The 14588-nt window shown below is 41.2% G+C and overlaps 1 protein-coding gene across 1 annotated transcript in view; it reads left to right on the top strand.

The window, feature by feature from the left end:
* Positions 1–1540: 1540 nt before the first annotated feature.
* The window catches only part of glipr2l (GLI pathogenesis-related 2, like), a 94100-nt gene continuing 81052 nt past the window's right edge, over positions 1541–14588 (top strand). Inside the window, exon 1 of the mRNA XM_028817411.2 lies at positions 1541–1896. Within this exon, the coding sequence (XP_028673244.1) occupies positions 1884–1896 (13 nt within the window). The 5' untranslated portion in view covers positions 1541–1883. The remainder of the gene's footprint in view (positions 1897–14588) is intronic.

Below are 14588 nucleotides of genomic sequence, written 5' to 3'. Positions count from 1 at the left end.
AACAACAAGAATTAGAGCCTAATTAGGCAGTTGGTTGGAGTTTGAGCCTCTGACTTAGTTGGACTTCTGTTGGCTCACTCACTTCACATTTCATTTCTGTTTGGGTGCCATTTAAGGAATGAAATGAAGCAATTCAGAGGAACGATGAAGAAATTCGGGGGAACAAATCTTAAAAAACATGTCAATTAAAATGATTTCAGAAGAAGATAATTAGCAGCAAAAACAGGTCACTAATTAAGAAAAGGGTTAGAAAGAAAACCTGCAGCCACTGGGGCCCTTCAGGACGGGAGTTGGGAACCCCTGATCTATACTCACGTCATATTGTTGTTATTTACTTGTTACACTTCACGGTACTTTTATTTATTTGCATATGTATTTTTGCCTGAAATATTCCTCTATACATGGCTTCGAGGCCAGGGTGTCTCCTTTATGTGTAGTACCCTCTATGTTGCATGCACACCATCTGTCTTTCCTAGAACCTGTGTGCGGTACACTCTGCACTATAAAATGGCATCCTGTCCAGGGACGGTTCTACCCTTCTGTGCTTAAGTGAAACTGTACAAGAGAACGTGTTGAAAACATGGACAAAAACCCTTTTGTAAATGTGTTTAAACACAAAACAGTCTGAATTAGCATAAGACACCCTAATTTGGGATGTTCATAAGAACTGTATTGATTTACTTCATGAGGTAGAAGTACAAGAATAGTTACATCAAATATTTGAAATATTAAAATGTATGCTTCAATTTAAAAGTATAAATAATCTAAACTGTAACTAGAAATTGTTGGTTTTCATCCCGTGCTACAGATCCACAGGATCAAAAATGACATCATGTTTGTAATCAAGTCAAAGTCAGGTGAAATTGTATTTATTAAGCACATTTAACACTGACCTTGAAATAGTCAAAAATGATACTCCACAAGCTTATGTTTCAAATTTGTCATTTTCACCCTTTTGCTCTTAGGGGGTTAGGATCACCGCTAAAGAAACAAATATTAAAAATATCATCATATTTGTGACCATCAGCCTTGAAATTGCCACTCCACACACCTGTATTGACAATCACCTTTTTTTTCTCCCCCAATGTCTTTGACCCCCTTTGAATTCCCTTAGGGGGTGAACCCCTAGATTTTGCTGACGAGGTATGCACAAGATCAAATCCTTCTGCTGAAGACATCTATTGGTTTACTCTTTGTAATACAGATATAACTTCCTGCACAAAATATGGCCCAGAAATGTGGGCCAGAAATTGGGGGGAAGGGGTCCCCAAAAAGCTTGACGTTTTGCGTAACTGGAAATCAAGACGAGTATGACGGTATCTGTACATATATGTGGGGCTCAATCAGGGTGTGCCAGCCAAAAAAAAAACCTGAAATGAATTAATTGCGTTCAAAAGTAATTTTATCTTATGAGCACAATCTCTGGCGTTGTGAGGAATGCTCCTGTCCAGTAAGACTGTTTACCGTATCCGTTTGCATTGAAATTTTATTTCACCCACGAAATATGGCTGGACTGACGTAATGACTTTCCCCAGAACTCGCAGAGTGCCCTTTGACTTTTTAAATGAGCCACGCACTCATCATCAGCTCCACGTCTAGGTGGCTCTACTAGCAGTCCCGAGGCGGAATGCTTCTTCTTGCAGACACAACGGACTTCCTAATCCCATATAAGGCCGCGTGCGAAGCGCCGGTGATGTAACTCGGCCGCAGTCTGGGAGTTTGCCAGCCCGTTGTTTCTCCAGTTGACCGACCGTCAGTGCAAGAAAACCTCTCTGTCTGCGCTGCTGCTGCCGCCGCCGACGACGTCTCACTTCGTTTTGAACGGTTAACGGCTACTCAAAGGACAACTCTTTTGAACCAAACTAAAGCTGAAGTGATACGCCATGGGAAAATCAGGTAAGCACCCTTCAAAACGCACACCCGAGAAACGCGCATAAAATAAAAACTAAGGCGAGTGTTACCGAGCACAGTGTGGGAGACGCCCACAGACGTGACGTCACTCTTACAGCGCCTTTTTACCGGGCGTGGCAGGCCGCGCGCGTCCACCTTTTGTGGCTCGTGTCTGCGCAGATCTGCTACGCGGCAGACGCTGTGGCGATGTGATTGGACGGTGGACAAGTGCTGCCCAATTAGAGGCAATAATATCCAATTGTGCTGTGGCTCTGCAAGTGGATGCTACTCATTAGAGGAGGCGGTCGCGTTTGCCAAGAACGTGTTTGCTTTTACTGTTGAAAGCTGAAATATTTTGTTAGTGAACTGTGAGTCTTTTTAAGGTTTTGAAACTTGGCACAAGTTTGCATTTTAGCGCTCAGCAATGCCATCCTTTCAGCAGGGCTCAAAAGCGCTACACGAGCTCGCAGCATTGCAGCGGAACCAACTGGAGCCCCTTTTAAAGCTGTTGCTCCATGGCAACAAACTCCTGGGGAGTACAGTTACCGATTCTGATTCTTTGGTTCGACTGTTTCTTAGGAGCCTTTACTATTAACTTAGAGATGACACACTGGCGCAGTAGTTAACGCTGCTGCTATACTGATCAAATTTAACACTCGGTTATTTATTGTATATGCTCCCCATATCTGTGTGAGGTTTTTCGTCGGGGACTCGGGGTTTTCTCCCACAACCACCAAATCTTGGATTTTAGAAGGATTGGTTACTTTAACTCCGTATGAATATGTGTGTATGTATTCCTTGCAATGCACTCGCAAAATGTCTAGGGTTGTTTCCTGCCTAGTGCCGCCATGATCAGTTTAATCGAGACTGAGAATGTGCTACAGGGTGACAGATTTTTTAGTCAAAATATGATTTCAACTTTAAAGGGTTAAATAAAAAGTGAATAATACAGTTTATTGCAGAATTGAATTGTAATACACAATGTATTACAAATGTAATAAATTTCGTTATTGTCATATGATGAATGACCTGCAAGAAAGTTTTTAAAGGGTTGTGTTAATATGATTGGTAAATTATGATATGCAGGTCATGTGAATTGGAGATGTTAAATTGGCCCAGTGTGTTTTGTGTGTGTGTGTGTGTGTGTTCACCCTGCAGTAGACAGGCGCCCTGTGCTTTACTGAAATAGGCTCTAGTTTCCCTGCAACTCTGCTCAGAATAAAAACGGGTTTAGAAAATGGATGAATGAAAACACGATATGAAACAGTGGAGTTATGAAAAATAATTTTATAGTTTTTATTTCTTATAGTGCCACACCCACTGAGCCTCTGTTTTGTTTTTCTTTTTTTTTTTAATAAATGAGTGATTGTTTCATTATGGTTTTTTTGTTCATATGGCTGTCAGGGTTGGCCTGTTGGTTATGGCTGTTTCAATTCCTAGCATGTTTAAGAATGTTTGTATTGACTATTTTTGGTTGTATTATTTTTTTTTTTTTGTACCTATTGTGATTTTTTTTTTTTTTTTGACCTTCACACATACTCCCTCTAACTGTTCTAATGTACTGTGATGTGAAAGATTGATGTGCTATTCATGTCTGCCTTAGAAATACTCCTACAACAAGAGACAGATAACTATTATTAAATTGTATATACTATTATCACAAAATAAAAGAGTAACTAGAACTTGTTAGGAGCTCTGTAGAAATAGAAAATACTAAGCCAAACTACAAAGCAACTTTATATCTAATTTTACAGTGTATAGCACTCAGTGATGTGCCTACATTGAAAAAGACAGAAGTCTTTATATAAACTAAGTATAAAAAAAATAATTATCTTACACAATGTGAAGAATACAGAGAAGGGCATACCATACAAAGGTATACCAAATTACAATACGACACAGTGAAAATATCAAGTATCAAGAAAGCTTTTGGTCAAAAATGAAAATGTGCATCAAAGCCTGTTGATTGACCACAAAAATAAAATAAATGGGTAACACAAAATTATGAAACAAATGGTGTAAAGAATGAAATTGTTTTAAAGATCAACAAAGAGAGATCAATATAGACAAAAATGACAAAAGAGGCTTGTGCAAGTAGTAATGTAAGACACATGCATTGCCTCTGATATTGTCAAAATTAATTCAACTAGAAGTTAAAGGTAAGGATCTGCCAACACTACATAACAGGAGATTTGAACAGAGGTCATCCTGTATCTTCAAGGCTTTTTTGAAATAGTATTTTTTTATTGTGCACATAGTGATTTTTGATGTATTTAATCACTGTTTTGTAAAGTTGATATAACTTGAAAAATCTCTGCTTTTTTTATATATTTTCAGTTTTATAATCTTAGTGTTTTAAATACGTATTCAATGAATGAATTCCCCAACTTTCTTTAAAAAAAATGGCACGTTAAACTCAAAAGAAGTTTGAAATTTGCGATGAATCCAAAATTCGAATAATCTTCTAGCTGTGCCAATTGTGCTACATTATTATTATTATTATTATTATTTATTTACTTATTTGACTGATGCCTTTAATCAAGGTGGCTTACTGTATTTGAGATCCAATTGGTTACATTTTTTGTTTTTCCAATTGGTAACAGTGTCAGTAGCAGCATTTGAACCCACAACCTTAACCACCATGCGGTCATTGTGATGGTCTGTGCTGCTGAAGGATTTCACTTCAGATACAGCCTAGTAATGGCATTTTTTAATCATAAAGGTTTGTTTCTTGCCTACCAAGTTATCATTCCACTAGAAAAAAGCAAAAACAATCATAAGTTTTGTTCAGCCCACAGCTATTTTGTGGACGAGTTTTATGCTCCTTATCTCATGGGTTCTGACCATTTGATCATTGCTGATGACTAATTTAGGACAGAATCCTTTTTAGCTATTTGTTTAGTCCTGATGGACTAAGCACTATGTTTAATAAGGGCATAGAGTACATGATGTTTGTTTCACAAATATTAAAAAGACGAGATACAAAAATGTCCTGTTTATTGCTCTGGTGGCTGAAGGTTTGGTTTGTTTGTGCTAGTTCTAGGAGTGCAACAGACATCACCAATGGTGTTTCCAGAGTCCTGCTTCCATCCTTTTCTTAGACTGGGAATATTGGGAAGAAAGAAACCTTTTCTCCTTATGCATTAGTGGGAGTGGCAAAAGTAGGGGCGGTGTCAGGGTGACATTTTTCCCCCCATGGTGGAGGTGAACAGACAGACATGTGACCTGCTTTGCCTCTCCTAAAATCCCTCCTGTGTTTCCTTCAGTTTAGGCCCTGCAGAATCCACTAGGCTGAGGTCACATGAACTGGAGAAGTCATTGATGTTTGGGATTACCCGTCATTTTGGTAGAACATCTCATCATTTGTATGAAGGCAATGGAAACCCTGAAAGGCAGTACCCTTCTGACAGAGGATGGGTATCACCTTTCTTTGCTGTGCCCACCTATTCAGCAATTGTCGGATTGCTGAGTTCTGCAGATCATTCCCGACTTACTTTTTACCTGTTTGTGATGCGTATAAAATGACCAGTTTAAGTTGTGTCAAGTTAAATACCATTGATGCCATAAGATGAAGAAGCAATTGAGAAATGGGTAATATAATTTAATGGTCAGGTGAAAAACGCAGTAGACTGCTATATTTACTTGTTCGGCGTGGGTGCTGCATATTATAGCACTGATCAATTTGGTTTGAAACAGCAGTTTGAATGTGAACTTTCTGTTTCAGAGTTGAGGTTACTGATGATATTGCAGTTGTTTGTGAATGAAACCTATCGGGTTTCAGGGGGTTTCCCCTCCTTCCTTGTCTCATACTGTAATTAGAGCTCAGGAGTGATCATACTGACTGTATGTTTTCTTTGAAATCCGTGTCTTTATCAGTGGTCAGTTCATATTCTCATTAAATTCTTTGCTTTGTCACTTTATTTTCTAGCCATCACATTTAAAATAACTTGCAGTTTTAATTTAGTCGGTGCCTGTCTTAGCTGCACTGGGTAGTTCAAAACTATCGAGAAAGTTAAATGTCTGGGCCACAACAGCGTCCCTAAGATTTAGGCAGTCCTGTTTTGAGGCTTCTCGGACATACTTATGATGCATTCCTGAACTGTAACATTCAGAGATTGCTATACTTCTTGAAGCCAAGTTAAATCTTTATTCAATTTGAATTATGTGGAAGGGCCTTTAGTGTCAGTTAGAGAAGGGGCTTTCCACGCTTGCTGGACCCATAACTACTGGCTTCCATCCCACCCCTGGAGTTTAGCTTAGGTTTCTATTATTGAAAGGAAGGGTTTCATTCATTGCTTTTTTAACGTTGATTGACTAATTGCTACATGTTTTTCATTTTCCGTATTTGCCGATGTAATTTAAATAGCTATATCACGTAACTCATATATCAAATACTAGCCAACCCGCGGCGTAGCATACGCCGCATAATTATGTATTGATGGGTGAACACTTCCTGAAAGACACAGTTGTCCAAATGGGGTGGGTTTGAGGATACGACTGTAAGTGAATGCAAAGATGGAACTCTGGAGAGAGGGTGGGGAAGCGGGCCCAAGAGGTTTCGGGTCCTAACCGTCCAACGACGGGTCGGCACAACCGGTAATGAACCTTCCGCAGGTTCACCTATGGAACCCGTGTTAGGACATTTCCATCCTCTAGATAGGCAAGTTCGATCGTCTGACGCCCATTCCGCCCCCGCCATTCTAGTCTGCCGATTTCTTAAGTCATCTTAGTCATCGTTCAGTACACATTGCCTGCTCATGTGTCTGCCCCCAACTCCTCACCTGAATTGCTTTCGTCTGTGTACAGTCCACATGCACTTGTGAGTGACGTTGACGTTGACTGCTCATTTTCCACACACTGCCTCAGTCGCATGCACCTGTGAGCCACGTTCGGGCCGGGTGAGGTTTCCTGTGTTGAGTCAAATTAAGCCACAGGCTCAACACCTGGTGGTGCCCTTCCGTCAATTCCTTTCAGTTTCAGCTTTGCAACCATACTCCCCCCGGAACCCAAAGACTTTGGTTACCCGGTTGGCTGCCCGGCGGGTCATGGGAATAACGCCGCCAGATCGCCAGTCGGCATCGTGTATGGTCGGAACTATGACAGTATGTGATCTTCTTCGAATCTCAGACTTTCGTTCTTGATTAATGAACACATTCTTGGCAAATGCTATCGCTCTCGCACCATGGTCGGCTGTTTAGTGAATTGTTGGTGGGCGTGGCTGTCTTGCTTGCCATGGACTTAGTGAATTACAGTTAGGTCCATAAATATTTAGACAGAGACGACTTTTTTTTCTAATTTTGGTTCTGTACATTACCACAATGAATTTTAAATGAAACAACTCAGATGCAGTTGAAGTGCAGACTTTCAGCTTTAATTCAGTGGGGAGAACAAAACGATTGCATAAAAATGTGAGGCACCTAAAGCATTTTTTTAACGCAATCCCTTCATTTCAGGGGCTCAAAAGTAATTGGACAATTGACTCAAAGGCTATTTCATGGGCAGGTGTGGGCAAGTCCGTCGTTATGTCATTATCAATTAAGCAGATAAAAGGCCTGTAGTTGATTTGAGGTGTGGTGCTTGCATGTGGAAGATTTTGCTGTGAACAGACAACATGCGGTCAAAGGAGCTCTCCATGCAGGTGAAAGAAGCCATCCTTAAGCTGCAAAAACAGAAAAAACCCATCCGAGAAATTGCTACAATATTACAAGTGGCAGAATCTACAGTTTGGTACATCCTGAGAAAGAAAGCAAGCACTGGTGAACTCAGCAACGCAAAAAGACCTGGACGTCCACGGAAGACAACAGTGGTGGATGATCGCGGAATCATTTCCATGGTGAAGAGAAACCCCTTCACAACAGCCAACCAAGTGAACAACACTCGCCAGGGGGTAGGTGTATCGATATCCAAGTCTACCATAAAGAGAAGACTGCATGAAAGTAAATACTCCTAAGCCTCAAGAATAGAAAGGCTAGATTGGACTTTGCTAAAGAACATCTAAAAAAGCCAGCACAGTTCTGGAAAAACATTCTTTGGACAGATGAAACCAAGATCAACCTCTACCAGAATGATGCCAAGAAAAAAGTATGGAGAAGGCGTGGAACAGCTCATTATCCAAAGCATACCACATCATCTGTAAAACACGGTGGAGGCAGTGTGATGGCTTGGGCGTGCATGGCTGCCAGTGGCACTGGGACTGTAGTGTTTATTGATGATGTGACACAGGACAGAAGCAGCCGAATGAATTCTGAGGTGTTCAGAGACGCACTGTCTGCTCAAATCCAGCTAAATGCAGTCAAATTGATTCATGATACAAATGGACAATGACCCAAAACATACAGCCAAAGCAATCCAGCAGTTTATTAAAGCAAAGAAGTGGAAAATTCTTGAATGGCCAAGTCAGTCACCTGATCTTAACCCAATTGAGCATGCATTTCACTTGTTGAAGACTAAACTTCAGACAGAAAGGCCCACAAACAAACAGCAACTAAAAGCCACTGTAGTAAAGGCCTGGCAGAGCATTAAAAAGGAGGAAACCCAACATCTGGTGATGTCCATGAGTTCAAGACTTCAGGCTGTCATTGCCAGCAAAGGGTTTTCAACCAATTATTAGAAATGAACATTTTATTTCCAGTTATTTAATTTGTCCAATTACTTTTGAGCCCCTGAAATGAAGGGATTGTGTTAAAAAATGCTTTAGTTGCCTCACATTTTTACGTAATCGTTTTGTTCACCCTAGTGAATTAAAGCTGAAAGTCTGCACTTCAACTGCATCTGAGTTGTTTCATTTAAAATTCATTGTGGTAATGTACAGAACCAACATTAGAAAAAAGTTGTCTCTGTCCAAATATTTATGGACCTAACTGTATATATACAGATTAATAACATCAGCCTAATGAAACAGGGCTGCAGTAGCTGGCTTTATCTCTGGGGGTCCGGGTTCCACTTCTAGCCTGGCCACTGTCTCTGTGAACGTTCTCTCTACATCCCCCTGGGTGTCTACTGTAGCACCTCTCCCACTTCTGTTGATTCACGGCTCTACATTGACCCAGTGAGGTCGAGTGTTAATGTCTGTGTGAGTGTGCTCTTCAAAGGGCTGACATCCTGTCCTAGTTGATAATCTGGGTCGGGTCTCCATGTCTCTGTAATACAGCAAGTTTAGAGGTGAATCGATGAAAGGGTCATGAAGAAATAAATGTATGACTTTTGTATTTTAGTCAATTTGGTGCACTTAGTAACAAAAAACAAAAGTTTTATGTAGTAGTGAAATTAGTGGTCTTCAAAGAAACATCGGTGTAAGGGTATAAAACCAATGATTTCATATGGTTGAATGTTCCGAGTAATTGATGATGTTCCCGATTGTTGTTCTGCGTTTCTGTCTCTGGGGTGTTCTTGCATTATGTACCCTGACCTTTGCCTTGTATGCCTGTGAGTTATCGGGTTTTTCTGTTGCTCAGTTGCTGTATATTGAGGATTACTTCTTGCTTGTCAGTGTCTTCACTTCTTATGACCCCACAAAAGACTGAAAATAATCAACAGTAAGCTCTTTGCATTTCTCCGTGTTTGTTGTTCTCTCATTTTGTATCTTGGACTTGATGCTCTCTTGTTGTTCTTCTACTTCTTCTTCTTCTTCGATTTGCTTGGTGCTCAGTATGTGTCACTGCACTTCTTTCTCTTTCTGACATGTCAATTGGTTTAGTAATTGCTTTGCAGTTATAAACCCACGACTACAGGTCTCTTTGCTAAGGTTGCTGGTACCTAAAATTCTGTGAATTTCCAGATTGTATCCGGTCATAACCTTTTGATTTAAGACCAAGATCAAGGCTCTATTCCCAGTATTTCATGAGACAGATTGAACTTCGCATTTTATATATACACATATATACATACCAACTATAATGAAGAAATTCAAGTTATGGTGGTGCCATGCAAGGTACTTTAAAAAGCTATGAAACGCATAAAGGCAATTGCAGTATGAAGTTAGTCTCCATGCCAGTATGACTGTATGGTCCCTGCAACGAGGTGGTATGTCTTATGTGTGTATAAAGTACCACAGAAGGGCTACACACACTGGCATCAACGTTATAGAAACATCAAGGAGGGAATGCTGTAGGTGGAAACTCTTCCAGACCAATAGAAGGCACATCATTTCTTTACTAAGCAGATGGAGTTGTGCTTTCTCTGGAAGAACATTATGTATAGGAGGTACATGGAGGCACAGCCATTTATGGCATGCAGAAGGCTCTGATTCAGGGTTACTAAGGCCTTTTTGAGAAAGCTCTTGTGTAGAAAATGCAGGGTTTCATTGACCCCAGAATTCCTTCCAAGGCTTAGCTGTAAGTTACCTGTGGTGGGTGAGCATGTTTTAGCTAGAGCCTTTAGAATGGAGGATCAGGAGGCGAACTGGCAAAAGGAAAGGAGGTCAGACCAACCACCTCACCTGTTAGACAGAGTGGCCAACCTGATTTAGGAAGGCTTGGAGGAATTTATTTATTTATTTATTTTTTTGCACTTTTGTTACCTCATCCTTTTGTCCCATCATTGTTCACTTTCAATTACCATATAATATAATAAAGATATTCTTCTGTTGTGCTCCTACAGCCCAGTGCTGACACGATAAGCTCTACCACCTCATGACCCTGAATCGGATAAAGGAGGTCTAAGAATATAATGGTATGTCACTTCCTCTTACTATTCTTGAACCCTTTTACTTTGTGTGATAGGCAGGGGAAGACCTTGAACCCAAAACAATTTAGTTTTATTAAAATAAACATGCAATTACTTTTATAGCAAAGTGAATGTGTGTGTGTGTGTGTGTGTGTGTGTGTGTGTGTGTATGTATATATTGTGGAAAACAGCCTGGACACAGACAGGTAGACATGGCGTTTATTTACAATATTTACACACACAAACCCAGTACTCCCCCAAAGTTCAGGCCTTTCTCAATGATGCCTCTCTTCAGGCCGCCTCCTTTCCACTCCTCCCAAGCTCCGTTCTTCTTCACTCCCGACTCAAGCCACTGAACGGAGGGAGGCGGCCCCTTTTATAATCGCCCGGATGTGCTCCAGGTGCATCCCGATAATCTTCCTTCGGCACTCCCCAGTGTGGCGGAAGTACCGGCTGCACACCCGGAAGCACTCTGGGTGTCCCTGGTCGTCTTACCCCCAGCACTTCCGGGTGTGGCGGAAGTGCGGAGGACCAGGGCTTTCCAGGCATCGGGGCGCCCCCTGGCAGTGACCACGGGCCCCCTATAGGGTTGAGCTTCCAAGCTCAGTTCCCGTAGTCCCCAAAGCCACCAGGGCGGTCGCCCCCTCACAGTCTGGAGGAGGCATAATCCCTCCTCCTGTCCTTCTGGGCATCCCGGCTGGGTGCCACCCCCAGCCGCTTGCCACTATATATATATATATATATATATATATATATATATATATATATAATTAATTATATAATATATATTTATTGTAATGGGCGGGCGGCACAGTGGGTAGCGCTGCTGCCTCGCAGTTGGGAGATCTGGGGACCTGGGTTCGATTCCCAGGTCCTCCCTGCGTGGAGTTTGCATGTTCTCCCTGTTCCTGCGTGGGTTTCCTCCGGGCGCTCCGGTTTCCTCCCACATTCCAAAGACATGCAGGTTAGGTGGATTGGCGATTCTAAATTGCCCCTAGTGTGTGCTTGGTGTGTGGGTGTGTTTGTGTGTGTCCTGCGGTGGGTTGGCACCCTGCCCAGGATTGTTTCCTGCCTTGTGCCCTGTGTTGGCTGGGATTGGCTCCAGCAGACCCCCGTGACCCTGTGTTCAGATTCAGCGGTTTGGAAAATGGATGGATGGATGGATGGATTGTAATGGGCGGTCGGGTCCCATGCCCGGCCGGGACACCCCTGCTGTATATGGTCCGGGGGAGCAGCCATGGACTCCTCACTACCTCCCCCGGGACGCTTGATGGTAGCCTCCCTGGCTGACGATGTTGCCCCAGTTTCCCGCAGGGTTTCATGGGAGATGGAGTTCTCCACAGCCCTGTGGGGATCTGGGATGGCCGCCAGGGGGTGCTGCATGGATCCCGGAGTCCACCTGGGAGGAGTTGTGGTGCCAGAGGAAGGATTGTTTGTGCTCTGTATAAAGTGTTTTGGGAGTTGGTTGGGCCTGTGCCGAGTCGGATATATATATATATATATATATATATATATATATATATATATATATATATATATATATATAATAAATAAAACCAAACTTGCCAGTCCTATCCACTTAATTCTCCGAAAATTGCATCAAGTCGAGTTTTGGAAGCCCATAAGTCCTACTGTTTATCACACTACTTGGTAAACATACATTTTGAAATATAAATATGTAAAGAGCATGAAATATAAATGTATGAAGAGTGTCATATTCTTGCAGAATGTAAGAAAATTAGAATTGTAAAGTAGAAGAATTCAGTTCATAGAGTGATATTATTCTGGCTGCAAAAATGTCTTTTTCGAAGCTGTCAGTTTTCCCGAAGTTAAGGTTTCTGCACAAGGAGCAGCAGTTGTTTCAGTCAGTCAGATCATTTATACTGCTCTGTTCAAGGTGAGGTAAAGGTCTACCTCACTTTCCATTTACAGCAGAATACTTTTTCCAAAGAGATCTATTTATTATATCGGGGGCAAGTGAAGTGACTTACTTGGGGGTCACCTAGTGTATCTGGTTCAGTTTTCCTTTTATCTGTTCTCTTCACTTAAGGCCCATTTTACTACAATATCCCATTTCATAGATTAGCACAGTAAATTACTATTAGATTTAAGGTAAATCTTTGCTGCTGAAGTGTATCAAAAGCTTTTTTGAAATGTAAACTCTCATCTGCTTTCCTTAGTCTGCTGCTCCAGCTGCCTGTTCAGTAAAGTTTTTAACAATTCTTGCTTAGTTGCATCATCCATCTTTAATCCATGTTGACTGCTGTTTACAACATTTACTTCATTAAAACAGAATTCAGATACCTACCTGAAAATGCTGTTAGAACTTCAGTCTTATACCTCTAAATTTAAACAAAAGACAAAGCCAAGATTGTGTAGATTAAAGGTGTTGCTGATACTCCTTTCATCCTCTTCTTATAATTGTGATGTTCCTCTGCATTTTATGCATTGTTTCTTTCATCAACACATCTTTCTATTTTTCTTCCTCCTTTAGTGTCATCTTTGTCAGTGTCATGACCCTCTTTTAAAGTTGTACAGCAGGTTATTTTTGCTTTCTTTTTATAATCTTGGACTTCATAGGATTCTGTGGAAAATATCTCAAATAACCATTTCCACATTGGTCTTTTTTTCCATAGTACTTTGTGTTTGATAGAGAAAAGGGGAAATAAAAGAGTGTGAAACCTGCTTCTTCATTATTCAGTCCACTGAAGTGAAACTGACAATTTTGTGCTTTGGAATTTTTCCTGTGATAAAATGGAAATAGAGAAGTTTACTCTGATTATGTAGCCTGCATGTATCAAATCGAAGCCAAGTCAATTTTCTGTGCGGTTTTGCGTTCATTATTCGGTCAATTTCTCCTTGCTGTCAAACGATGGAAATTGTCATTATCCCCACGCTCCCCCCCAATCACCCTGCTATGCCTGCTCCACAGAGTATACAAATATTTCTGTCTTTTGCTTTTTTTTTTTCTTTTGTTAAAATTAACCGTCTATGTTTTAGAGGTTAAAATGGCTTGTCGGCTATGGGTGAGATGCTTAACGACAGCGAGTGCTTAGTCTTGATCGCTCCTAATTGAGTTTGTCTGCATTTAGGGTGTGTGCAGAACTCTCTTGTCTCCTTGCATATCTGCGACAAAGTGCTGGAAAGGGCAGGCTGCATGTGGTGTGGATTTATTTAGTTTACTTGCTTAAGCTGTAGCTTTAGGTGGTCTAGCAGCCAAAGTACAAGGGCTGCATATTCAGTCCTCACCTTTGACTCTTTGTATAACTCTGAGTGAGTCACTTATCCTGTCATGGCTTTAACTGTTGGAATCTCAAACAGATCTGTAAAGTATGTCAGGAAAAAACTCTCCATACATTATATATATATATATATATATATATATATATATATATATATATATATATATATATATATATATAAAAACAAAAGTTAAGCTCTCCTTGGTAGATAACATGTCCAACTATAAATAACAAGGAAGTGGGTTCAGGACTCACCTGTCACATTTTGTAGGACCCTGAGTAATTGACTTAATCTAACTGGGCTGGTATCAAATTATTGAAACCTAAGCTGTACCTGTAAGGTACCTTTGGATAATGACCACTATTAAAAGGGTTTGTAGAACGATACATATTGGGTACTTTGGCGGGTAAGCTGTTCAACAATAAACCACGATTATTTGGGTTGAGTCCTCACACTTCATTCATTTTGTGACCCTGAGTGAGTTACTTAAGCCTAAAGGGTTACTATGTCAAGTCAAGTTGGGGAGCATGCACTGGTACAGTGCGTTGCCACACCCACTACACAATGAAACAACTTGGGATACCGGTTGGCAATCCCCCAGGCAGATAAGTGGTCCAGGCCCACCCTCCGGAAATGACCCTTCATCTGGCTCAGCCAGGTGTTACGTGGGCGACCCCTTGGCCTGGTCCAGCCACTCGGGTCCCCAACAATGAAGATCTTACGAGCTGGATCACCCTTTGGGAAACGTGCCACATGGCTGTAGTGCCGTAACTGACACTCCCTCACAATGC

This window comes from Erpetoichthys calabaricus, chromosome 13 (assembly GCF_900747795.2).
Source record: "Erpetoichthys calabaricus chromosome 13, fErpCal1.3, whole genome shotgun sequence".
Taxonomy (NCBI): Eukaryota; Metazoa; Chordata; class Cladistia; order Polypteriformes; family Polypteridae; genus Erpetoichthys; species Erpetoichthys calabaricus.
The sequence above is the reverse complement of the archived record's forward strand: the minus strand, read 5'-3'. Positions and strand labels throughout refer to the sequence as shown.